Genomic DNA, 27,597 nt, shown 5'->3' on the forward strand with positions numbered 1-27,597 from the left:
GTTTGTTTAATATATGTATTTACAGGCTTTTACTAATGAGACATATTCAGCCGGTGGACAGTTTACGGTCAATATGCTATAAACAGGCACTGTTAGGAATACATGCATGCATGGACACATGCATGCACGCACACACACATGCACACACGCATGCACGCACGCACACACACATACTCCTCTGCATGTCCCCTGATAAGAGGAAGTAAATGAATGAATGGATGGATTTACAGACCAGTCTCTATAGCAACTGCATCCAGTTGTATATCTGGTGAAATCTAAGGCAACGTGGATGTACTACAGAGGCACTTTAGGCTGATCCATAGTAGTATTTAGGTGGATATTTAAATTTTTAAAAAAATCACAATAAGGAGAAATAATGTAAATATTGTATGTGTATGTTAAATTATCTGTTAAAGTGATTTCCAAACACCCTGAAACTTGAAAATACCAAATAAATACAGGGCCAGTATTTTAAGCTTATGTCGGGGAGATCAGTGTGATTTTTGCTTCCCATCTTGTTTTTTCTTTTTCTTGAGACCTGGAACGTATGTAAAGTACTTTGAGTCAACTTCTATTGTGTAAATGTGCTACAGGATATAAATAAAATATATGTGACAATCAACACAAAAAGATTCAGACATTTTTCATAGTGCATATTTTTCATTCCCCCCCCCCCAAAAAAAAGAAAACAAATGAGTGGACTACATACTGAACACAATAGTATTTATCCTATCGTGCTAGTATTGACCTGATGCCAATACCAGCATTGGTTTAGATACTATCGACATTTGGAACGATCCACCACCCCCAGTGCTCATACTTTGAGGAGCCGGTTACATCACTCTGATCTAAGGGGACCCTCACATACTTGCGGACACCTTAAATACAACTTTTCTAAGTGGAGCATCGTCCCTCAGAAACAACATCTGGCCAAGTCACACTTTCAGTAGACAGCAGGAAAATCTTCCCTGCAGTCACACTACTTCAGAAAAAACATGCTACATTTGGTGTTTATCTTTGGTATAAATGACAAGCTGCTAACTAAAGGTTTAACAAAAAAAGTAACACCATTAGCACTGAACCTGTATTCTGCAAAAGTATATTTGAATCAGTTGCACTCAAACACTTCATCCATTTTCTTCTTGGAAAGAAGAGCAGAAATGAGGAAATGTGTTCTTTATGGCCCTTATAATCAAACATAACACTCATATGAACCCCATCCCAAATGCATTGATCCTTCATATCAGATTAATTTACAGAAATTTCTTCACTTATAAAATTGTTCTAAATTCTTTTTTTTAATAATTTAAGAGTTGTAGTGTTTAAAAAAAGCCCTGTCCAAGTCACTGAGTGGAGAAGACATTTTGGTTTAGCCACTTTTCAGCTGAAATCAAGACTAATTTATTCATATAAATAATCATGCTATCATGCATATTTATAGGAAGGAAGCTGAGGAGGCTTCCCATCTGTCACATGGTCGCGTTTAAATATAATGGATACAGACTGGTATCAGAAGTGGAAGCCGTTCTATATAGAAGTGACAACTACTGGAATATTTAATCTTCTTTGGAGATCCCGCTGGGGTAATGCTGCACAGGTTCCTCCACCTCAATCACCTCCACCACCAGGTCACGGATCTCCTTGACGCAGTCCAGAGGCCGTGCTTGGGCAGGACTGGAAGGTGTCTCCTCTTGAACGGGTTCACTAGACAGAGATGCTTTCATTTTCTCCACCTCCTCTGCTTCCACCTCTACAATGGCTCCAGTTCCAATGACAGTCCCACTCTTCACCTCTGTCTGGACTGGCACCTTGTCACTTGCTGTTATGTCCTCAGTAGCATCTCCTGAACCCACTGGTGACTTCCTGATGTTAGCTTCGCCCTCCAAAATGTCTGAGGATGTTGACACGTCATCTGTGGACTCAACATCTGAGGGATGAGACTCGCTTCCCACTGACACAGCCAGAGAGCTCGTCTCTGAGAAAGCAACTGGTTCTGCGTCCCCTACGTTCTCACTGAGGACTATTCCTCCTAGTGCTTCACCACTAGGTGGAGCCTCGACCATGATTTCTGGGTTCTCACACTGTGTCTTTGCTTCAGTATTGGCAGGCAAGGATTCAGTTCCTTCTGCTGAAAGGTTAGAAGCATTGAGAGATTCTGCCTGCTTTGGTGCTTCTGTTGTTGTTATACTTCCTACAGCAGTGGGAGGTTCTTGTGGAGCATCTGCGCTGTTCGTTTCAGGCTCAGCAGCTGTCTTAGTTTCTTCTGTTTTGACAGAAATCACATCTTCATGCATCACAATCGCTGGAACTGCTGCTGCTGTATCATTTGTGCAGCTCTCTGGCATGTTCTCTATTAAATCAGGGCTGTTGAGGTTACTATTGCTTCCTGCTTCTTCTGCAGCAGTTTGGATGACATCCTCTGCTTTAAGTGCTGGTAGGTCTGATTCCTGACTGCCAGAGGAACTAGTACCAACCCCTGTTTCAACCTTCCCCAGAGGTGTCTCACCCACTATCATGTCCTTTAAGGCCTCACTCTGAAGCTGGTCTTTCCCTTCCTCCTGCTGTTCTTGCTTCTGGGAGCTGGCGAAGACATCATTAGAAGCAAGTGGAGAAGGCTGCGGCTCTAAAGAAGGTTTATTGAGGGAAGCCAGTGTCATGGCTGGGCTGCCAGGAATAGATGCTGGCAAGGAAGAGAGGCTAGACTGACTGGTCAGGTCTCGCTTGTCTGTGAACAAGTTGTACTTCTTTAGGTTGGCTGCCTCCTTCACCACTGCAGAATGACAGAACAAACAGGAGGATCGATTAGACGTAACTCTACACCTGTGTCTGGGGAAAGGCTGTGTGTTGCTAAGTTGCCATTATTAGTCTTTTTGTACCTTTAGTGACTTCCTTGTCCAGAATTTGCAGAAGGATGTTTTCATAAACATTGTCAACATGAACGAAGCTTGAATGGTCACTATAGATGATCTGTTCAAGACCCTGAAGCTCCTGTATAGAGGGACAAAGACAAAAGTGTCAGGCTTTGTTGAGGGATATGTGTGTTACATAGTGTATACAAATATAAAATCCCATAGACCTGGCGTCCACATATGTGGACATCACATTTTGCTTTACAAGGGCCTGATATCCACTTTCCACTTACGAGGACATTATACTGCCTTTATTCTATCAAAATTTAAAGCGAATGTCATTTTTCTCAGAAACAAAAATCAGGTACAAAAAAAATAAAAAATATCACATAATTCTTTGTTTTTACATTCATCAGGTCCCAATCAGCCCAAATAGCAAACAGAAATTTAAAATGCATGCCATGGAAGAGTTCGGGTCTTTAAATTTTCATCAAATCAAAATACAAGAGAACGTGATAAATTTCCTTGAAAATTTTATTTGAAAGACACATAAACTATACAGGCTATTCCCTATAAATTGCTAATGCTGCTCAGTCATATGCTAACTGTTAAGCCAATGTATGTCCCACCTGCCAATGGGACACAAATGTCAATATAAGAGCAGTAAATTTAGGTCAGAGTTATGAGTAATATCACAAACTGACCACCTCCAAAATTGGCAGTTTGCTATACCTGTATGGACCAACAGCCATTATGGGGACAAATTCCCGTCCCCATGAGTTTGGAGGCATTTTTGAGACTCAAAATGTGGTTTTAGTGTCAGGGTTACAATTAAGTTATTGTTAGGTTTAGCCTAAGGATTAGAGTTAGGCATTAATTTTTGATGTTTAGGGTTAGGGTAAGCATTTTGTCAATTAGATGTCCCCGGGGTTAGGGGTATGGTTAGGGTTCAAATAAGCTAGGGTTGATAAAGCAACTACTATTAATTGTAGAGTTATGGTAGGAACAGATGTGCTGGAATTTAATGTCCATAGAAAGACATTATGCTGTGTGTGTGTGAAAGACAGAGCCCTCACAGGTTTGCAGGTAGACACCAGGCTCTTCTTGATGAAGGGCAGAGTGATGGAAACCAGAGCTTCCTGGAAGATTCTCTTCCTCACCGTGCTGCTGTCATAGTCGTATTTCTGCAAGAAGATGGAATAAAACCAGTCAGTGCATCTGGAGGAGAGTTTATTAGTTTTAGATAAACAGGACCTATTCTGATTGTTATCTCTTACAAGCATTTGGCCTACAGTTCTGATGACATTTCTGTATACAAGTGAACATTTCATATTAGGGGGTAGATGTGAACCTCACCTGCACCTGGTTACAATTTTCTCATGTCTTAACTAGAAACTTGGGAAGTTTTGTTTTAGATGACAAACTGACCTTGAGCACTATGTGTTTGACCTTCTCAGTGGCAGAGCTGGCGTTGTCTGGGTTGTCCTGGATGGCTTTGTAGAGCAGCTGCTCGAAGGTAAAAGCTGCATTCTCAATCAGCTAAAATGAAGAAGCAGAGAATTAAATTGGACTTAACACTCCCAATATGTTATGATTTTTTTTTTGCTATCACTGTACACTATAAAAACTTAATCCAAATTTTCTGGAGCTAATCTAAGGAGCTTGGAAAGAAAAGTTGCTTGAAGACGTTTCACCTCTCATCCGAGGGGCCAGGTTTCACAATGAGCTCACCCGAAACTCCATTGTGACCCACACCCGTTTTCACACCTTGGCTCATGTGATTAGGTAGAGGATCATCAGGGGGTCCCTTTGTGTCCACCATTTGACCTTAGAACTGAAGAAGCTTCTCGGATGAGAGGTGAAACGTCTTCAAGCAACTTAAAGAAGTCCAGACGCTTTTCTTTCCAAGCTCCTTAGATTACGATGACCTGGATGACTGAGAACCTTCACAGACATATTTCTGGAGCTAGTTTTCTGGCATCTTCTGGTTTAATCAAGGGTAAGTAGCAAAGTTAAAGCAATTTAAGAAACAACCTTTCTGCTTTTTGTTTCTACTTTGTTTACTGCCACTCAACAGGAGTGAACTCACATTTAGCTAATTATCCAGTTGATTTGACAAAATCAACAGTTTTTTTTCTAATAAGAAAAGTGAAGCTCATATTACGAATCACCAGCAATCATAAACTACACTAAGTAAATAAACTATCGCCAGTGTTTCATAAAATGCTGATTCACAAACGAGTTGTGAAATCCTTACACTCACTCCATCTCAGTAGAAATACCCTCTCAGAAGGAGGGAAAGGGAATTCAAATAAATTGCCATGTGAATGACAGCATGAAGCTGTACCTGCTGCAAATCGATCTGAGCACTGTGCATCACTCCTGTGGTGTCGGAGAATCCAAACCTCGCCTCCAAGTGCTGCAGTTTAACCTGCAGGGAGCCGATCTTCTCATAGCAGTTCAGCAGGTTCGGTTTTGCCATGGCGTCGAGAGACTGAGAGACAAAGAGAGAAGAAGACAGAGTAGAAATTAATGAGATTAATAGCCAAGGTTTGTCTGTTCACTTTCACAAGGTATGAAAGTGAATGCAAATGGACACTTTGTGTCAGCCGTGCAACAGACTGGTGACCTGTCCAGCATGTATCCAGCTTAATATCTAATAGGTCACCAACAACTTATGTAGAGGTAAATTTGGGCTTGAGGAAACATCTAGTTTCTGAAAAAATCCCCTGTATTAAAGAAAAACACTACTCCTAACCTTAGTTAACTCTTTCCTGTGAATGTTATAAAGTTGAAGGTTTAAAATGAGATGAATCAGCCCAACCAAAAGTAATTCTCAGGAGGTTTGTTCCGTTATATCAGAAAAAAACCAAACAAGTGAAATTCCAACCAACCTGTTTCAGCTGTTCGTTACCACATCCCTGCTTGATGTCCTGATACACTTGGTCCATCGTGTTTTCACTTAGTCGCCGTCCTTCCTGGAACCCAGCGCTGATTGGCTCCATCAGCTCCTCCAGGACTGAGCCTAGGTACGGCTGGACAGAGTCGGAACACAGCTTCTCAGCTGGCTCTGACACTTTGGCTGGAGAAAAAAAAATTACATTTGAGAAAACAGCCCAATTCCGTCACCCTTATTCCCTATACGAAGCTGCACTTCATTAGATCATTACATGGAGAGGAATGCAACACATCATTCTGTTTCTGAATGTTCTAAGTAACAAGGCTATCAGATAGATGAGAATACCTCGGATTTTTTCCTCGAGTTGCCTTCTTGAGTTGAGGATCTGGTCCATGTCGGAGTGAATCAGCACCTCTTGCTGCCGAACAGACACCCGACATTCCTCCTTCAATGCTGATAGCCCCTCAAACATGTCCTCCTGGACCAGGATATATACTGCCTCCACCATCTGAAGGTAGCAAATTCATGAAAAAGATGGGGTTTTTTTCTTGTTTTTCCTCTTTTTAAATGAATTTCAGCTCTTTTTTAAAAAATAAAAATGACTTCCAAGAGTGCAGAAAAGAGCCCGGAGACTTCATGAATAATGTATTAGTGCACGACTTTTTCAGATATAACCCTGAAAAACAGACTTCCATTCATTTTTCCTTTCAACAGCTGGGAAATGAAATCATATATTTCTTAGAAACTGCATCAGTTGCAAACATAAATGACTCACAGCAAACCAAACTCTCTTCCTCTCAGTCTTTTTGGCTTTGAGGCCAGGCAGCATGTCTTTCTCCAGAGACGGCAGCAGCTGCTCCATCACCATGTTGGCCATCACCTAGAGTTAACAGACACAGAAAATATCTCAGGTTTGTCTCATCATCATCCAAACGAGGCCAGAATAAACTTTTATAAACTCTCAGGTTTTACTAGTAAGACAGGATTTCAATATTTTTTAAAAAACGAAAAAAACAAAACAAAAGCAAACAAAGCAACAAAAACACACCATTTATATAGCGATATATACACACATAAAAAGAGTGTTCTCTGGAATATTTCGCAAACCTATGTCAGGAAAAATGTCCAACAAACCCCGAGTTTAGAAATTAACTCTGAGCTGATTAACTCTGAGAATATTAGCTAGTTACTTCAATCAACTCTGAGTATATTCAAAGAGTTCAGCACGTACATGAGTAGAGAAAGGAAGCCATCGTGAATTGAGCTCCAGTAACACACGTTGCTCTGTGGCAACAGGTAAATAAAGAGCAAAGCCTCCATTATAATCTGAGGGATACTGATGCATGGGAGTGTGGACATTTTAATTAGCTTAAAATATTTATTTATTTTCCTTTGGTCATCATTTACCCCATTGGTACTTTAATTTCTTGAAGATAAACTGTATATAAACTGTATGAAGGCCTGATAGCCGATGTCTTTGTGTGCAGACCCACTCAGACTGATTTAGCTGATTTTCAGTGGAAAAAAATATAAATTTTCTGTGAATTTCAGACTCTGTGCCTTGTAAAATACTGTTTGACAACATTTAAATTTACACTGTTCTTGAATATACTCCAGTGGCTCCAGCAAGTGTTTGTGTTTTACGCATGTTTAGTTTGTTGTTATATCAGAGGACAAATTCCTTCTATAATGCTAAGAGGAAGGATTGGAGACTGTTACGAAAATGTCATGTGGGTAAAGGCATAGTTTATGTTCACTGCCCCAAATTATTATATCTCTTTCTAATAGTCTGTGCTAGTGGCTTATATAATGGGAAAAGTACGGGGACAAAGAATCAACATTGCCGGTAGCCTCTTTCAAGGTCCACATGGTGAGACAAATGATTTCACACCTCTGATTATACAGACATCAAAGCCAAAACAGTATCCCCAAAAAAACTGAATCAAAGCCCTTTTAAGTTTCAAGGCTTAAAACTATTAATTCTTCAGAGGAATTTTGCATCTGGTCAATGAGATTCCTAACATAAGCCAATGTGTGTGTTTTATAAGAAGCCTGTTTGATCTACATCTATAAGGTAGAATAGACAGAATGCCTTTTGTTGCCACTATACACATGTACATGTCCAGGGGTGCGTTACACAGCTAATAAGTCAACCTAGCTTTCCTGTACCATCCTTTATCCGTTTAATTTTCATTTTGTAAATGTATTTACATGTATTAATTATGTAGCCATTTCACTATTTATACTTAAGTAAATATTCATCCTCAGTATTACTATGTTGGGAGAAATAACTGTTGCTAAGAAAAATAAAGAAAAGAGACATACCCTTGCATCACTTCCTATCAGCATGTCCCAGGCTTCGTATTTGCCTTTGTCCTGTCTGTAGAGCTGAATAGCTTTAAGGAAGGCCTGAACTTCACAAGTCTTTTTCTTCAGGAAGTCTGACAGAGGGAAGAGAAAAAAGTCAGACATGCAGGGAGCTTTGAGAAAATGAATTCACTGTCAAAACATTGGGCCATTGCGCTCGCTTGTTTTATCTTTATCATTTATTCATCAGCTGATTTTAACAGTACTTCACTGATCGCACACAGCAGATATTTATCTTTCATCTTGATGCTCAGATGACAAAATCGTCACACGACAGTCTTTGTGGCACAACGGCCAGTCATAATCCTCTCAGTTTTTTGTAATCCGGCCACAGCTGGGTAGAAGACACGACTGTATGATCATGTTGGTTTTTACCACCATTTTAATGATCTTGCGTGGGTTCTCTCTGGGTACTTCGGCTTCCTTCCACAGTCCAAAGACATGCAGTTAGCTGGGATAGGTTAACTGGAAACTCTAAATTACCCATAGGTGTGAATGCAGCAGCTTCCTGCAGCTTAACTGCAGGTGTAAATACAAGCGACTGTGAGACGAGGTTGTGGGGCCGAGCGAAGCGACCATTGTGGCGGGTATACTGTGGCCACTCTGTCAGCACTCAATGCTCCATCCACAACCCATTCAGCCTGCCATTATTATTCATCTTTTCTCTGACTACAGTCCACAAACTGCTGGGTTAATGTTAACAGATGGCTCATGTGACTACCAGAGAACTGCTAGTTTAATGGATAATGTTAACATGTGTACTGGCCAAGTTAACATTTAAAATATGTAATTAACACTTCAGTCTTGTTGAAACAGGAACTTTATGAAGACTTTCAGAGAGATCAGTAAAGGGTTGTTCGGTGTTATGAACATTAATTACTCACACTATTAGTAAGAGGAGGAACTGTGTGCCTGAGGAGGTAAGAACATCCTTTTCTGTAGCATCTTACCTTGGTTCTGGTGTCTGATGCAGTCTGATAGGATGGAAATGAAGGTAGCCTGTGTGGCCTGTTGTTTGAAGCAGAAATAGGAGTCCCTTCTGTAGGGCAGACGCAGGTAGACTGGAAACTGTCCCGGCATCCCTGCCATAGGTGGAGCAAAGTCCTCTTTTGCACCTGAAACAGAAAAGAGTAGATGAAAGTCTACATGTGCTGCTAGTGAGCAGCTGTCAAATGGCCAGAACCATTTATTCTTTAACTTTGTAGTGCACTAAAAATTAGAGATGGCACGATACCACTTTTTTATGTCCGATACCGATACCAATATCATAAATTTGGATATCTGCCGATACCGATATGAATCCGATATAGTGTTTTTTAATCAACAAAACTGTTTTTTAAAATATCTTGCTGCATTTTGCAAGTCTGCAAGTTCATACTCAAGTTTAAAACAACAACTACACTAAAGCTATTCTGTTATACCTGTATACAAAAAAAATATTTCATAGTTCAGCAATACTGATCAATCTAATAAACTTAGACCTACACCATCCTCCCTATTCTGGTATTTTAAAGAGTACTTAGCGTAAATATTAAGCAACCTAACTAATAGGGTTCCAACTCCCAGCAACAACAAAATTAAATAAATAAAAAATAGGGAACCACCCCTCACGCTCCACCTCATGATGCTTAATCGACGTAATCAACCTTAATTTGATGCAGTGTGGAAAAAAATGCACAGAAATCAATTATTTTTCAAGAAATATTAAATAGATTCAACATCTTTCTTCAACAAAATTGCAGACTGCACAGATGGTACCTTCCCAAAGTAAAAAGTACTATAGCTTACTAGGGTATATATATTAGACTTAATAGTCACTATGTACAGTAATTGACTTCTATTCATTTTACATCAAATTAAAACTTTGGGTGTCAGATAATTATTTATTAAAAGCTAGACATTTTAAATGAGAATAAGAAAGAAAAGTATGTCTTTGTGCCCCCTTTTCCCTGTTAATGCCCTATCAGCCCCCCTGGCTAAACTTTGCTAGATCCGCCCCTGCACAGTTACCAGCGTCAGCTACGTAGAAAAAGATCCTGGTGTAGAAATTAATATTAAATAAATTCTAACAACAGCTTATCAAGCTTAAACGTGCTGCTGTTGTTCAGCCGCTGGTTTGCTCTTTCTGGCGCAAAGTGGGCCAAAAACAAACGAGAGACAGACTCGCGACAGAAAAGCCGATCAGCTGATTTAAGCAGTTTCACGATTGAAGTAGCAGCCGGAGAGCGATAGGCAGTCGCTTGTTAAGCTTAACGTGGGAATGCTTTACAAACATTCAGAGATGGACTTACACACTTGCTTTACTTCTCTCGGGATAACTTTGTCGGAGATGAAATGCCAGGTTGCTAGCGAAGCTCCACATGCTATCCAGACCACCGACAGGTCCTGCATGCCACAGCTGCTCTATCACGTGATGCATACGTTCTGAGGTGAGTTACGGCGTGTTGCAAGTTTTGTGAGGTGCTTTCGTGATATTTAATGGATCGGATTACATTTTTTATTTTTCTCCGATATCCGATCCAGTAATTTAGGTCAGTATCGGACCGATACCGATACGTAATATCGGATCGGTCCATCTCTACTAAAAATTAGATGACAGTAGCAGGCTAGACAAGATTACTTTGATTATGATGTAGGAGAAGGTAATGGAAAATAGGTATTGACTTGGAGATGAATAACTTAGGCTTATTACTATAAACAGTATGATACTGCAGTATATTTCTAACTAAGCAGCTCTTTCTATTTCGCTTGACAATACTTTCCTTAACAAATACCATGCATTTTGGGATCAACTTGAAAGAAAGGCAGATATGAAATGTAAAAGTGAGATCAGAGGTCAAATGTGAACGATATTAGAAAGCAATCTTTAATGTGATTTTATCATATCTTAGATGTTGCCATTACAAAGGCAGTATCATTTTAAGCATAATTTTAAAGACAAACATTTTATGAGGGTTTGACAGTCTTAAACATTGAACCTTTGATCTCTTCTTAATGTGATATTTATAATTTTCTTATCATTCCCTACATGCCTACAGACAATATTGCCAAAAGCATTTGCCTGTTTGCCTTCTCATACATATGAACTTGAGAATTGTTAATCCAGAGGGTTTAATCCAAGATGGCGCCGCGTATGGATGCCCTGGTGCTTCAGTGCATTACTTTTGTCTTGTTTTTGTGCATTTCTTCTGTGTCTGGGAACTCCTCTGGATACTCGTACACCAGAGAAGAGCTCCTTAACTGCAGGACTACAACGCCTGTGGATTTATTTCCAATATTTGTCGCATCTGCGGCAGATTTACTGCTGACTCTGATCAGGAAAGTGAGACGTCGAAAGAGAGGTAAGCGAGCCGGCGTACTCGTGCGTTTGAGGAAACGCGGACTGAGAACGGCCCTTCCTGGGATCTTCCTTTCTAATGTACGCTCACTCTGGAATAAGATAGACGAACTGGCCCTGATGAGAAGCATGAACAGAGACTTTGCCTCCTCCTGTGTCTTATGTTTTACGGAGTCGTGGCTCAGTGAGGACATCCCGGACTGCGCGCTCAAGCTGGAGGGCTTTCATCTGCTGCGCGCGGACCGGCAGACCGCTCTCTCCGGTAAAACCAAAGGTGGAGGTGTCTGCTTCTACATCAATAGTGGCTGGTGCACAGATGTAACAGTGATTGCTCAGCACTGCTCTCCCTCTCTGGAATATCTTTTTATTCACTGCAAACCGTTTTATTCTCCGCGGGAGTTTGCTTCATTCATCCTGGCCGCTGTTTACATCCCGCCAGACGCGGATGCGCAAGCAGCTCAGTGCGTACTCGCAGAGCAGATTCTCCACACGGAGCGGACATACCCGGACTCTCTCATCATTGCTCTTGGGGACTTTAACAAAGCCAATCTGAGCCATGAGCTTCCGAAATACAAGCAGTATATTAAATGCCCGACCAGAGAGGAGAGGACATTGGACCACTGCTACAGCACGATCAGCGGGGCCTATCGCGCGGTGCCGCGCGCTTCACTCGGACTTTCTGACCACGTCATGATCCACCTAATCCCCGCGTACAGACAGAGGCTGAAGCTCTCCAAACCTGTCGTGAGGACCAAAAAACTGTGGAGCAACGAGGCTGTGGAGGAGCTTCGCACGTGTTTGGAGACCACAGACTGGGACACAATGAAGGCTGCTTCTAACAGCTTGGACGAGTTTACGGACACTGTCACCTCCTATATCCACTTCTGTGAGGACAGCATTGTGCCATCACGCACCAGGGTGAGTTATAACAATGACAAACCCTGGTTTACTCCTAAACTCAAAAAGCTGTGGCTGGAAAAGAGTAAGGCGTTCAGAAGCGGAGACAGGGACTGCTACAGAGAGGCCAAGTACAGGTTCACTAAGGAAGTGGACATTGCCAAACATCAGCACTCTGAGAAGATGCAGCAGCAGATCTCAGAGAATGACTCGGCCTCTGTGTGGAAAGGTTTTAGGAATATCACAAACTACAAGCCTAAAACCCCCCACTCCACTGATGACTTGCTCTTAGCCAACACCCTCAACGACTTTTACTGCCGTTTTGACGAGCCATCAGGCAGCCTTCACACCTCCAACGACCCCAACAATAGAGGCACTTTGGACACTCATTCCCCCACCTCTCCCCCCTCCATAGAGCCATCACCACCTTCAAACTGTTCACCTGCAACACCCGCCCCCTCACCCCACACAAAAGAGGATTTCACACCACCTCCTCCGACCACAACTCTTCATATTCATGAAGCAGATGTGAGGAAGCAGTTTAGGAGTCTGAATGCTCGGAAAGCTCCCGGCCCAGACGGTGTGTCTCCTGCCACCCTCAGACACTGTGCAAACGAGCTGGCCCCAGTGTTTTCTGGCATCTTCAACTCCTCACTGCAGGCATGTCATGTGCCTGCCTGCTTCAAGTCCTCTACCATAATCCCTGTCCCCAAGAAACCTAGGATCACTGGACTAAATGACTACAGACCCGTGGCTCTGACATCTGTGGTCATGAAGTCATTTGAGCGCCTAGTTCTCTCCCATCTCAAGACCCTCACGGCCCCCCTCCTGGACCCCCTGCAGTTTGCATATAGAGCCAACAGGTCTGTAGACGACGCCATCAACATGGCCCTACACTTCATCCTGCAGCATCTGGACTCCCCAGGAACCTACGCCAGGATCCTGTTTGTGGACTTCAGCTCTGCCTTCAACACCATCCTTCCAGACCATCTCCGAGGCAAGCTTTCCCAGATGAATGTGCCTGATCCCATCTGCCGGTGGATCACTGACTTCCTGACGGACAGGAAGCAGCATGTGAGGCTGGGGAAGAATGTCTCGGACTCCCGGACCATCAGCACCGGCTCCCCTCAGGGCTGTGTTCTTTCTCCTCTGCTCTTCTCCCTGTACACCAACTGCTGCACCTCCACCCACCAGTCTGTCAAGCTAATCAAGTTCGCAGATGACACCACCGTCATTGGGCTCATCTCTGACGGGGATGAGTCTGCCTACAGGAGGGAGGTTGAACGTCTGGTGTCTTGGTGCAGCCACAACAACCTGGTGCTGAATGCCCAGAAGACAGTGGAGATTATTGTGGACTTCAGGAAGCACACAGCCCCACTCCCCCCCATCATCCTGACTGACACCCCCATCACCTCTGTGGACTCATTCCGCTTCCTGGGTACCACCATCACCCAGGACCTGAAGTGGGAGCCCACCATCACCTCCGTCATTAAGAAAGCCCAGCAGAGGATGTACTTCCTGAGGCAGCTGAAGAAATTCAACCTGCCAACACGGACGATGATGCAATTCTACACTGCAATCATCGAGTCCATCCTCACCTCCTCCATCACCGTGTGGTACGCTGGAGCCACTATCAGGGACAAACAGAGACTGCAGCGTGTTGTGCGCTCTGCTGAGAAGGTGATTGGCTGCAGACTCCCATCTCTGCAGGACCTGTACACCTCCAGGACACTGCGGCGTGCAGCCCGGATCTCAGCTGACCCTTCTCACCCTGGACACAGTCTGTTTGACCTGCTCCCCTCAGGCAGGAGGCTCCGGTCCATTCGCACCAGAACCTCTCGCCACAAGAACAGTTTCTTCCCCTCTGCTGTTGGACACATGAACAATAACCACATGACTGTCCCCGCCACTAACACATGACCCTACGCTGTGTCACTGCATCATCTCATGTCTGGCACTGATCACCACCTGCACTCATGTATATATCTTTCTACGTAGCACTCATAATTCTTATTCTCATGTATATATCTCATGTATATCTCATGCACATATCTTTCTTTCTACATAGCACTTTAATTCTTATTGTCTGCACTGAAGCACCGCAGCAATTTCCTAATGTTGTAAACCTCAACATCTGGCAATAAACCCATTCTGATTCTGATTCTGATTAATGTGATGTCGACACTCCCTTTGCAGCTATAACAGCTTCAACTCTTCTGGGAAGCGCCTTCCACAAAGTTTAGGAGTGCGTTTATTTAATTTTTGATGATTCTTCTAGAGGCACATTTGTGAGATCAGACACTGGTGTTGGACAAGAAGGTCTAGGTCTCCGTTTCTATTCATCCCACAAGTGTTAAAGTTCTTTATGAACCTTGTTTTGTACACTGGAAAATAGTTGTATTGGAACAGGAAAGGTCCGTCCCCCCTTCCACAAAGTTGGGCACCCTCCAAACCCAGATTCGTCCCATGGATTACCAGACAGAAATGCGTGACTCTAGAAATATGTTGTTGGTCATGAAGTAGTGTACAGGCAACATCCATTGAAAAATACAAATGAAACACATGCAAACAGAGAACATCACATTTACAGGGGGACAATGAAATGAACATAATATATAGGAAAATCAAAAATATTAGGATTTATAATGAATCCTTTTTGAAAAGCATATAGATTTTAATAATAACTGTGTGTGACACAATGTGTGTAGAAGGTTTAGTTCAGATTGGCCCACCCTCTGAGGAGCTACGGTACATACGAACATATATACGCTAAGATTATTGTTGATTATTATTATAAAATAATAATTGATAAAATAACCATTTCTGTTTGGACATTTAAATTCTCATGATTTCGTCTTTAGCTGTGCTTCTTAAGAGGCTTGATGCTTTATGTACCCTTTTCCCATCTCTAACTGTTACCAGTTTGAAAATTTGAGCTTTTCATACGTAATAGTACGGTGTTAGAGGCTGTTCTACTATTAAACCAAAAGCAACTGACTTTTTCCAGCTAAAGAAAGGTCTAAGATAAAGCCTATGATGTCATCACGAGCCAAAACTATGGTTTTATTACAGAAATGACGGCGAAAGGTAGATAAAAGCATTGGCTGTGAGTAGAGCAATGTGGAAAATGAACCCATCACACAGTTACACATTATTCTTACTAAAATATAAAGCGTAATATAAACTTTCATCATTCAGCTGGCTTTTTAAATATACTAACTAATTGATATAACATTAATATTAGCAGTGGAAGAAAGGGTATTATCTAATATTCTACAATTGGTTTTTCCAAATTTGTCAAAGATTTTTAATAAAAATTCAGCTGACGTTACTAACACTGATATTACAGAATCTCCTAACAAGGTGGCTTTAAAGAGAGAGTAGCTAATACTAATGGAAGTTTAAGGTAAGCGTTATTTTGAACTGCCAGTTATCGGGAGTTAATTTAGAAGAAGAGATTTGAAGACAGGAGACAGACACGACCATAGTCCCCTTTATAGCACATATAAACGTATCGTGCAATGCCTACATATAGTTTAGACAATATTAAATTGAAAATGTTCTCTACTGGAATTCAATATCTTCTAAAATTACTGTCTGATGATTGCTTTGTTGTGTGATAGAGGAAATTTGCAAAGCTTTATTAAGAACCCAGTACCATAAGGCGATGTCATAAAAGTGTAAGTGAATCTAATGACTCTTAAACCATATGTTAATCCAGTGGTTCCCAAATTTTTTCTGCTAGGCCTCCCTTTGTTTTACAAACACATCCTCACACAACCATATTTTGTTTCCAAACTCTAACATTTCATAAACAATTAAACAAAAACAAGTAAACTGCAATAAATCACAGGCAGTAATAAAATACACTACTAATTCTTTTACGCTACATCCACACCTACACGGGTATTTTTGAAAACGCAGCTGTTTCTATGCGTTTGGGCCTTTCGGTCACACGTAAACGGTGTTTCGAATCACCGACAATAGAGACCCCTTTTTTGCGCTTACGTGTGGACGAGGAATACAGAGTTCGTCACGCAACGTCAAAGGTATGTGCCCTTTTTCACGTCACGCTGTGCGCCACGTTATTGTGACAAAAAAAGAAAGAAAAATAGTTGTTTTAGGTGTTTTACTCACAGCTTTCATCAGGAAAACATTTATCCACTACAGCCATGTACGCCTCTTCTGCCGTCAGAACCTTGCCCCCTGTAGGCAGGAGCTTGTGGCATGGAGGAGCTCCTTTAACAAAGGTCTGAAGAAAGAAGACACAGAATGAATAAGAGGGGCCCCTTATGTAGATGCCTTTGATTTGCTGACATCACTTTCACAGACTCACCTCAACGCTTTCGTGACACTCCAGGCAGTAGTTGGCTCTCACCACCACATACCTCTCCCGCCACTTCCTGGTGTCATCAAAGTAAAAGACACTTTCCTCATATAGCACTTCACCCTCCTCTGGAGCCGCCTGGTGAACACGAACACGTGCATGAAAATTTGTGCCTGCTCGTCTTTGAGTTGACTATAAACTCAGTTTGCATATCAGCACATATCAGAGTTGAGCCTCCAGGCTATTGTGGACTGCATGATGAACTTTAACTGTTTCTGCTTTTAAAATAATTCATTAAAATGAGTTTCTTACTGCCAGCTGCCAGGTCAATTTTAAAATGCAGGACGTGATCAGGTCTTTCACAGTGAATGCTCTGTTTTTTATACCTTCCTTATTTTAGTATAGCTTTTCCAAAATGCAGCTATTCTACAATTATTAAATTGTTTAGAGGTTATCGTGTTGTATTCTCTATTTATTAGTAGATGGTCAAATATAGATTTACCTTGACAATCCTCTTTTCCAGTCTTATTGACAGAAGAGCTTAAAGCACTCACGTTTAGTGCTCTATATAAAGAGTGCTTTTACCTCTCACACATATTGCAGTGTTACTTCAGTCTCTATTGTGTGTTTAACATCTTCATTTTCCCCTCAGTATAGGGTTATCTTCTTTTGTAAAATCAGCTGCTCTGTTCCCAGCAGCCTACACTTCCCGGTATTTGTGTTTGTGATTGGCCAGATGCTGCAAGCACCACCCCTTTCATGGGGAAACCCCTGTGTGTTTATTATTGATTCAGCTCGGGTGAAAAGTTGCTAAGATAAGGTTTGTACGAAGCACATGCATCATGGATGTTACATTTCTCCAGTACATTTTAAAAGACATACCCTCTGTTTGAGCAGCTGTGTGATCTTCTGTTTGTGCTGTTCCACATCATCTTCTACCTGAGAGAACTGAGCCACAGAGAACTGTTTCCTGTAGTACGGGCTGAACTCTTCCAGCACAGCCTCGGCCTGGCCTGCAACAATACAGAAGAAAGGCCGCGTTTTTAATACATTGCTTTTGAAGCTTAGAAAAGCACATATTATTGTTGGGGATGGGTGGTGAAAACTGAACACTGAAGCTGTGAATGGATGGTGGTCAGATTACAGACAGACTAACAAAGAGACTGAAATGCAAACCAGCAAGTTTAGACCAAGGGGAAAGCTGTAGAGCTGCACTTAGTGTGAATTGAGTTATTTTGCAATACCAAAAATACAAAAATTAGTTTACAGCAGCGTGAAGACCAATTTTGAAGACCAAAGGAAATGAGATAAGAGAGCCACAATTTGTCAGTGTGAAACAAAATACTGTAAAACCCATATGGACCCATAACCCGGTGTTTTAAAGATCTTTAAAGTTAAAGATCACCTTTCCCTCTCCTGCATTTTATAAACTATAAAATATGTGTGTGTGTTCATAAACAGTTTTAAAGTTAATGTACATACAGAAAACAGGCTAATGTTATGACTTTATTTTATTAGACTAAAAAGATTTAAAATCATGACTTGGCCTTCTGGAGCAGGAAAAAATTAACAGCAACAGAAGTAGGTTAATATGTAAAACTACATTACTGGTAATAGATAACCTATAAATAATGAATACATCACTGCAATAGCTGTGAATATGAGGTTAGAATGTTTAGCTAAATTATCATGAATTTTCTATTATTCAAGGCCCACTTTAGTGTCTGCTGGTCTTGAAAAAACATTAAAACAAGTAAAGAGAATGATGACGGCTTACAAGAAGTCAAGGAAAAGGTTAAATTCTAACGCTAATGACACTTGATCGATAAACTGCAGACACATTTATCCCTGCTTCACTACTACAAGCCAAATTAAAAACGTCTTAACTGGTGAAACAGTTCAACCACTTCAAAAAAAAAAAAAAAAAAAAAAAAAAATTGTATAAAATGGGCCGTGCTTGACTAACAAAACAAACACATGAAGTCCGAGTTGAAATTTCCATATCTGATTCAAACTTTTCCAGATGCCTTTTAGGAAATATTGAAGAAAAATGGCTCTTCTTTCTGCTTATTTTCAGTGTCTTTCAGTGTCCTCTAACATAGTATTCCAGTCTTAATACATACCAGATGGTATCTCGCTGTACCTGATGTGACCCGTATAATTCTCCTATAATTAGGTGACTGAGGTTGTTGTTAGTAGCTCTCGAGACTATATGAGTCATCTCTATCCAGATTACAATTGGCACATCAGACTCCAAGACCTGTCACCAATAATCGTCAACCAGAACCCCTTTCTCTTTCTGCTTTTCTTAGTCCTTCCTGTTGTCAGCCGTACAGTTGCCAACACAGAGAGAAAAGAAAACCTCTCAGATTTCTCTCCATTCTTATTAAATCAGGTCAGACGCCTTGTGTGAAGGGATCCTGATTCCTGGGGGGGGAATAAAATTGAGCTCACCAATTCTTTCCACTGTTGCTTGCCTTTGCAAACCAAATCACACCACCAGAGAGATGAGGAGGGGTAGGGATGCGTTAAATGTGTATTTATGCTCCCCCAAATGTTCAGTATCCCCAATTCCCAGTGATACATCATTCACTTACTGGACGAGCAGCGACAAATATTTGGCTGCTGCTTGTTGTGTCTCCCAGTATAGGTATGCTAATGCTGGGGTTAATGCCTCTGCCGTTATGCCTGCATTCTGCCTTCAGACTAGTATGGAACTGGAGCTCTGTTACACTGTATTAATGCACTGAAGAACAGAGCACTCACGGAGCAGAGTTGGGAAGTGAAGTATGTGTTTGTGTAGCATTGTCCAAGGCAAAAGCATTTACTAATGTAGCTATTAATTTATGCATTTTTCACAGACTCTTATTGGAATCATAATGGGAAATAATATAGTATAGCAGCCTTAATGGCCTTCATGTACTGGCTACAGCATATAAACTAATGGCTGTAATTTCATAATGGTTTATGGAACATTTCAATTCAACCCATGTCAAATTATCTACTTGATACTGACTCACAATCAGCTAAAACTGTGCTAGCATCCAAACTGAGGGTTAAAAACCTTTAAGGGGACAACAAGACCTAATTGTGGATTGAGGAAGGAAAAGAACAAAGAAAAAGTGGCGTAGTAGTAGTAGTAGTTTGTCATAGTCATAGTCAGAAGTACTCGGAAGCTAGGAGAAAGGGAAAGAGAAAGGTGGCAAAGGTGAAGGCTAGTGAGTTCTAAGGAAGCCTGAAGGAAGAGTGGGACAAAATTCCACCCAGTGTGCACTAGGAGTGACAGGTGGGTTGGGATAACATCAAGTATCAGGCTCTGAGCCCATTCTTGCTTGCAGTGGTGATGGACAGGTCTATATGGACGACTTGCAGTACACACTGTGATTTGTAGTGAGAGTATGGAGCACAATATATGTGTGCATGACAGGAAGGCAAGTGTAAGGTAAACGTGTGGTCAACCATTCAAAGCAACAGACAGTCCGCAAGAGACGTGCAGAAAAGAGTACAAGCAAGGTGAGGAGTGGGTGGAAATGAATGTCACGGTCATTTATGACAGAAGAATACATCGAGAATGAAGACTTCAGAGAAGTTCACGTATGTTGTGCATAAAATAAAGGATAATGGAGTGTGTTTTAATGGACTATTGTGTCACTAGGTACTGATAAGGAGGATGTAGTGGAGGAGGACATGGAAAACGGTTGGTGTGACAGAACAGGATGCTAGCAATATGGTGAGATTGAGGAAAATCATCCACTGTGGCAATGCCTAAAAGGAGCAGCCGAAAGATGAAGACAACAACTATGAAACATTTAAATACCCTTGATCTAAAGTTGAGTAAAATTCCTTTCTGTAAAACAGTTTACATGGCCAGACACTTTCCATCACGGCAAAGACAGACGATGATGTAATGATGTAAACTGCTGGCTGTTCTGCTTCAAGAGAACATAGAGGAAAAGGTGAGATGATTTGGACATGTGCATACAAGGGATAGTGGATATACTGGACAAAATGTTGAAGATGGAAAACAGGAAGACCTCAGAGAAGTTCATGTATGTAGTGAATAAAACAAAGGTGAATGGTGTTTTAATGGATTATTGTGTCACTAAGTACTAAAACATAAGCTGTGAATCATTTAGTAGCTGGTTTCACCTTATTGATGCAGATGTGTGTGGGCGGGGATCCTCTGCACTGCAGCTACAAACAAGGAAATACTAGGGGTGGTGGAAAAAATCAATACTGTGTAGTATCGCGATATTTTGTTTGCTAATGATGTATCGATACAGGGACAGCAGAAATCGATATTTTGTTACAAAAAGGTTTTTGTGCTCTGACTTCAGAGCATGTTGATCCTTTTTCTGAGCAAGAATCCTGACATTCCTTCACTGTCCAAATGTGTTTAACTTTTTTTTTGGCAGCAATAAACATGACAGTTTACTTATTTTAATTTAAGACATGTTTTATTTTAATTAAGTTTAAAACTTTTTTATTTAACGCAAAATTATATTTTGTTTTAATTTACTTTCAAATTCTTCAGTTGCTGAAGGGGCTGCATAGTTTTCATAAATTGCATAGTTCAGAATAGCTATAATTGTACCAGATGGTTGCATTCAGTTAAGTTGGACTAGACTGTAATACAAACCGTTCAGTTTGTCAACAATAAAACTGACTGAAATGAGAGAAAGACTGAGTGCGAGACTTTGATATTAGATAAAATGAATATTGATAAAGTTTACCTTTATGTACAGAATCTGAATATCGCAAAATATTTTTTAAAATTGCAATAATATCGTATTGTGCATTAAGTATTGTGATAATATCGTATCGTGGGATGTATGGTGATTCCCACCTCCAGGAAATACCCCTACTAACTTATATATACACACTTACAGGCACACTTATTCTGGCTGCCAGCTCTCTAAGCTTTCTGTTAGAATACATTTAACAATAAAAAATAAAAAGTTATTTTCGTAGTCTCAGTGGAGCCTCTTCACAAGGTTATCTCAAATCGTCTCTGACGAGACTGAGCTAAGTGTCTGTGAACCTTCAGCTCAAATCTGCTGCTGTTTATGCAAAATGTCTGCAGCCACTATTTGGTTAATGTATCCTCTTTTTCAGGTTAAGTGATCATGCAAACACAGAAAGGTGCCTTTAGCACCTTTTCATAAATCACTGATTTAAATAAATAAATAAATACATGATAACAACTAAGGTCATGGCTTGCTGTATGATACATCCTTTCCAAGACAGGATGTATCTTTTTGTTTAGGAAAATTCTGATTCTGATTCAGACGTGTGTCCATGTGTTACGCCTGTACAATTTATGACTGCTGCTAGCAAGTTTGCTAGTGTTAGCATGTAGCTTAGCTGGGCTTCCTTTCAATCAACTTTCAACTTATTGCTCTAAAATACAAAACAAAAAAAATTATTGACACAGTGTGGTTAGCTGTCACAAAAATTCCCTTATGAAGTGAGACACACAGAGGAGCGAGTTCTAATGCATTTATTTTCACTCTCGGTGAACGTCTATGTGAGTGCTTGTCAGAGCAATCCTGTTGGGCCTTTTTATACATTTCTCCCAACGTTATCCTGGGAACAGATATGTGTGTGTCGCTCTTACAGAGAAACAATTCAGCCACATGGTGTGCTACATGATGCTAACGATGCTTTGGATAACAGATAGCAGAAGAGTCAGAGAGAGAGATACAAGGACTTTGAGAAAGACTGATTAGCGGGACAAGGAAACTGACTGACAGAGAGAGCGATTCCTTTAGCTTACTGAATGTCGTGTTTTAAGTTCATAGAGTCTGTTATTGTTAAGCTGTCCCTTACTGAAGGAAATGCACTTATCACATTGCCACGGTAATTAAGTGATTTAGAAAATGATTAGAAAATTGTTCTACTTTATTTCAGTCTACTGTTAAGCCTTTTACACTGCTGGAATTATAGCTACTAGAACAAAGAACACACACCAAGAATACTTGTTCAACCATTTAATTAATTTAACCACAATCTACCTACAGATCTGCTTTTTATTCACTATTTTATTATCATCTGATAATGTCTCTGTTTGGAGTACGTGGCACTCAGAGGAATCCATCTGCCTTAAAGAAGAGTCACGTGATCCACGAAATGCCCCTTTTAGATTGGCTAGATTCTGACGACACAATCCTTTTTATGTGAACATGTAAGGGAAAACCTGGGTTTACCTTAACAAGCTGATAACCATCTTTATGTGGACAATGTTAGGGTAAGTGAATCCTGACAACAACAACATACCATAGGCATGTATGCTGTACTTGCTTTGTAGCACAGAGCCAAAGATTTATAATAACTAATGATTCAATGCAGGATTCAGGGTCACCTGATCCAGCCCTGATAAAGAAAGGGAGGAGCTAACAAGCCATGTGATAAATAGAAGAGACAATGATAGTGAGTGACAAACAGAGGTAACTGCATACCTGGAGATACTGGGGCTAAAAATGTTATAGCCATGGGCTGTCTACAGCTGACAGGGAAAATGTTGGACTTTTAAACCAGATGCAAGATAACATTACTAAAATGTACCCAGAGCTAAAATTAGCATTTTTGCATTGTATTATACGTGAGACCTATCGAGAGCTAACTTGAATAGGGGCTTCAAGAAGGCCAAACACTGGTATAAAGGGTATATGTTTTGATTAATATCATCTTATGTGTCGGATTAATTCTTGTTATGTTTCTGGAGAATTTCTAGTTCTTAGGCTTTGGTTCCCGTGCTTCCTCTGTTCTCCATGTCTGTGTCTGTCATGTGCTTGTTTTGTTTTGACATTCCCTGTTCTGCGTTCAGTCTCTGTCCTCATGTTTTCTCTGTGCCCGTCCTGGTTCCACGTTTCCTGTCTAGTCATCCCCGTCTTTATGTTCCCTCAGTATCGTGTCAGCTTGTGTCTCTGAGTCTGGGTCTGTAAGTTAAGTCGGTGTGTTTCCTGTTTTACTTTGAAGGTCCGTGTCTTAAGTCAATGCATTCAGTTTTGCTTCCCTTGTCTCGTCCTGCCTGATTAGTCCCAGCTGTGTTTCCCTTCCGTTTCCCGTTTCCTGATTACTCCGCCGTGTATTTTAGTCCTCTGTCATCCCATGCTTGTTGTCAGAATACATTCAGAATGCATTTCTTTTAATACCGGTCTTTTCTGTGTAGGGTTAACAGATCTAATTTATTAGTGTGAGCTCGTTTAACTTATGTTCACTACTAACTCCCATGACTAGTTTTTTTTTTCCCTTTTACAGGCAATCAAATGTTAACAAAATTACTTTTGGGTATAGTGACCCTTTAGGTTAGAGTACCTATATGTAGAGGAGGGGTCCAGGCCTCATCCAACACCCAGAAAACTCTCTGAAGTAGAAAAACAAACAAAAAAACTCCATCTACAGTATAAGAATTACTATAAAGAATCAAAATGAACAGTTTCTGCATCGGTGAGAAAAGGAAAATAGCAGCAGTTCCTCCTCTCAATGCCATCCTAATGCAATATAATACAAATGCATGTTCAAACAACATGTTCTCACTCCCACAGCGCAACATTTTACGCTAGGTGACAAATCGCCTGTATATTATGCTTCCGGGCACCCAACACGTCCCTATATACGAGATCGGAAGAATTAGGAAACATGAGAACCGTTTGGAATGAATCTACACATGTACGTTCGTTTTACTTAAATTGCTTTGGAAAACACTAACGTCATTAAAGTGCTGGTTAAGCTTAGGGATAAGCTTAGGGTTAAAGCTGAAATACATGTCCGGAAAGTGTATTACCCCAGGAGCGTCATTCTACTGGATTCCTTCCATAACATAAGATGGCGCATAGCATAAGAATGTGGAAGGTCACCTTTCGCGTTCCTCAGGATCCCCTCGGGACTTGACAAATCATCATTATATTACACCTCGGGAGTGAGAACAGGCTGTCGAATCACAATTAAAAACCAAATGCACCTACATTTGGTCACATAAGTCATAAGTCAAAACTCAAATCTACTGTATTATAGATTCAGCCTGTATCAGTATCTTTGTATTCAGTAGTAATCCATCCATCTCAGGAATTATTCCATGTCTGCAAGCCTATGCTGGTTTCAGGTACCCGTTACAGCTTTCTGTGAGATTTCTTGCAGACATTGAAATATACTTAAAAGGTTCATGACTCCAGCAAATCCAACCGTCTTCTTAATGAAGCCATTTCTTTTACTAATGACTCTTCTGTTTGCTGATGGAAAGACAAGCTCAGGCCATTTTTGATTTGTGTGTTTATTAAAGGTGACACACAAAAGCACAAATGTGTTTCTGTTGTCAGACTCGGTAGAAACTGATGACACTGCAATGAAATATGTGAACAGGTGCAGTGCAGTAGGTGTTGTGCGTTACACCACTTACACTTGTTGCATGTTAACAAGAATATGAAACCCAAAGGATCTCACCTAAGTCTATAATCTGGATTATCCTATAAGTAAAACAACCATTATGAACGGAATAATCTTTAATTGTGTGCAAAGGAATTCACTTACTAGCTAAAAAAAAAACAACAACAAACAAACAAACATCAGGGAACACTACAACCCAAAAGGAATGTAGACAACAGTCACTGCAATGCAGTACAGGCAGGTGCCCAGTTTCTTACCTGAACAATATCTTGGTATGTGAACTATGAGTATGTGCAGGGGAGTGTTGCAGGATTTCAACTGCAAGTCCTAGTTTCACAGGAGAGACCTGCTCTTCCACTTCCACTTCATGTCACAGGATAATCATGGACTAGATTATTCATTCAGTTTCATGCAGATGCTTCCAAGTTAATGCAACTGTTCAGAAATGTCCTCTCTTGAAATTCTTTGAATATTTTCTGAGTCTGTTTCTGCAGCAACAAGTAAACTCAAAAGAAAAAGACTAAAAATGAGACATCCTGAGCCAGAGTAAAAACTTTTCCTGCAGTCTTTTATGGCAAAAGTCTGTTTTATAAGTGAGGCAACATGAAAATAGTTTTGTGGCTCGCCAAAATAAACTGAAGGGCCCCTGTATGGTACAAACTTCACATTACCAGACCAGAAAGCTGTCCATAGTCTGACTGCACAGAAGCAAGTGTTTGGTAGTGAGCAGTTTTATATAAAAAAAAAAAAAAAGTATTTTACAAAATATATGTTTTAACAATCATGATGTATATATTTTTCAGTAATATTGCAAATACAGCATCAAAGAAAAAGTACTATTTTGATATACTTGTACACTTCCGTTCCTGTTGGGAATCCAAGTTTTCTCTATTTTCCTTCTTTAGGAATGCCTTTTTGAAAGCAACCCTTTGATTAAGATCATTTTTAAAATGGTTTTTAGAACCTTGAACATGACCTCTGAGACGATTACTGGGATTGTTATTATGATGACATGACAGTGTATAAGAGGAGAATGCCAGAAAGAAGGTCTTTCAGAGGTAAAGTTGGAGAGAGGTTCATTTAGATACCAGGTTTACGGTTTACCGTCTAGTGGAAAAATCCCAAAGTTCTTCCAGGACAACAAATGTTGAAACATTAACATGTCGGCTCATGTCATGCATGCTTTTACATGCATTCATGTAAACATGTAAACCCACATGAGCAAATGGACAAGCATCAAGTTTGTAGTTACAGCACATGGCTTTTACCAAGTCAGACTTCAGTAAACAGGTTTAAGAAACAAGTATAGTTAATAGTAAATACTGGGAGCATTGTGCTAAGAGGAATAACACTAAATTGAAGTCCAGTGTCTGCACTGAAGGTTTGGCAAGTCAGGAAATACCTGAAACAGTAACTCGCTGAAAGGCAGAAAAAAAACAATGGCCCATAGAGACAAAGGCAGAGTGAGTGGAGAGGAAGACGGCACGAGCGCATGCGTGTGGGTGTCTTTGACAGAAATACAAGTATTGTGAGAACACACACAGAGAAATGAAAATACGCCACAGCAACACAGTGCAGTACGTCAACTTGTACTGTACATTTCACCGCTGCATGTAGAGCTGTCAGAAGTATCAGGCTATAATGGCTGAAATGTACAACTGTATGAATATAATTCATGAGCATAACTGGTTTGCTCATTGCCTGTTTTTGTAGAACAATGGAAAATATAAAAGCATTTGCATGTTTACAAAAGCTAATTAACTTAAATAAATTAATGACAGAAAATACTTCATTGGTCATTTGTAAGAAATAATAGTCTCCTTGGGAGCCACATTAATAATATTTTAATGTGCAGCAGAGAAGCTTTGGAATCCCTGTGGTTTAAGAATTATTTGAGAAACGTAGTCGTTCAGGTGCTGTCAAATAAAGTTACCAATAAAATTAAACATGGCAGCAACAGTTAGTGCCAACGTTACTCCATTCCACCCATAGCTGAAAGGTTTTGCTGCACTAAGAAATGCCACTCTCATTAGAGATGTTCTCTCTATCAGGCTTACATAACCTGAGAAATTGCTACAGATGGCTGACACTCATCATAAGCTCTTCTTGAACAACTGCATTTCAGCAAGTTTCATGGCTTGTAGAGCCAGTTTAACAGTTGCATGCCATCGTGACTTGATTACATAAGTAAAAAATAAAGGTCTTTTGTCCACAGTCCTTATGTTTACACTCACAACAGCCTTAAACAGACTTCCCTTGCAACTTCATCGACAAAATATTAACTTCTGTCTGTGCTTCAACTTCCCTGATTGAAAAGTAATATATAAATATACACTGTCGCTGTTTATTATTACTATTATTAAGTATCACACATAAACTTGTGGAAAGAATAAACAAGTAGTTTATGAATGAAGGTCATTTAACAAGCTTGTTGGTGTTATCAGATAACCATCAGCTAACAAGCTTGTGTTGACCTCCAGCTCCAAAACCACAGCATCTGCTAAAGTTGAGACGTCAGAATGTGGAGCTCAGAATC

The 27,597-nt window shown here is 40.5% G+C and overlaps 1 protein-coding gene across 1 annotated transcript in view; it reads right to left on the reverse strand.

Annotated features, from left to right (window-relative positions):
* Positions 1–27,597, reverse strand: part of LOC146614762 (protein Niban 1-like) — a 33,081-nt gene continuing 5,484 nt past the window's right edge. Inside the window, exons 2-14 of the mRNA XM_085376141.1 lie at positions 17,559–17,689; positions 16,686–16,814; positions 16,487–16,601; positions 9,066–9,230; positions 8,074–8,189; positions 6,524–6,628; positions 6,094–6,256; positions 5,744–5,931; positions 5,197–5,343; positions 4,278–4,388; positions 3,926–4,033; positions 2,877–2,988; positions 1–2,770 (exon numbers count right to left, since the gene is read on the reverse strand). Of these exons, the coding sequence (XP_085232267.1) occupies positions 1,557–2,770; positions 2,877–2,988; positions 3,926–4,033; positions 4,278–4,388; positions 5,197–5,343; positions 5,744–5,931; positions 6,094–6,256; positions 6,524–6,628; positions 8,074–8,189; positions 9,066–9,230; positions 16,487–16,601; positions 16,686–16,814; positions 17,559–17,689 (2,804 nt within the window). The 3' untranslated portion in view covers positions 1–1,556. The remainder of the gene's footprint in view (positions 2,771–2,876; positions 2,989–3,925; positions 4,034–4,277; positions 4,389–5,196; positions 5,344–5,743; positions 5,932–6,093; positions 6,257–6,523; positions 6,629–8,073; positions 8,190–9,065; positions 9,231–16,486; positions 16,602–16,685; positions 16,815–17,558; positions 17,690–27,597) is intronic.

This window comes from Diplotaxodon limnothrissa, linkage group LG17, assembly GCF_057381915.1.
Source record: "Diplotaxodon limnothrissa isolate DT_005_m linkage group LG17, D_limnothrissa_male_GT1.1, whole genome shotgun sequence".
Classification (NCBI taxonomy): domain Eukaryota; kingdom Metazoa; phylum Chordata; class Actinopteri; order Cichliformes; family Cichlidae; genus Diplotaxodon; species Diplotaxodon limnothrissa.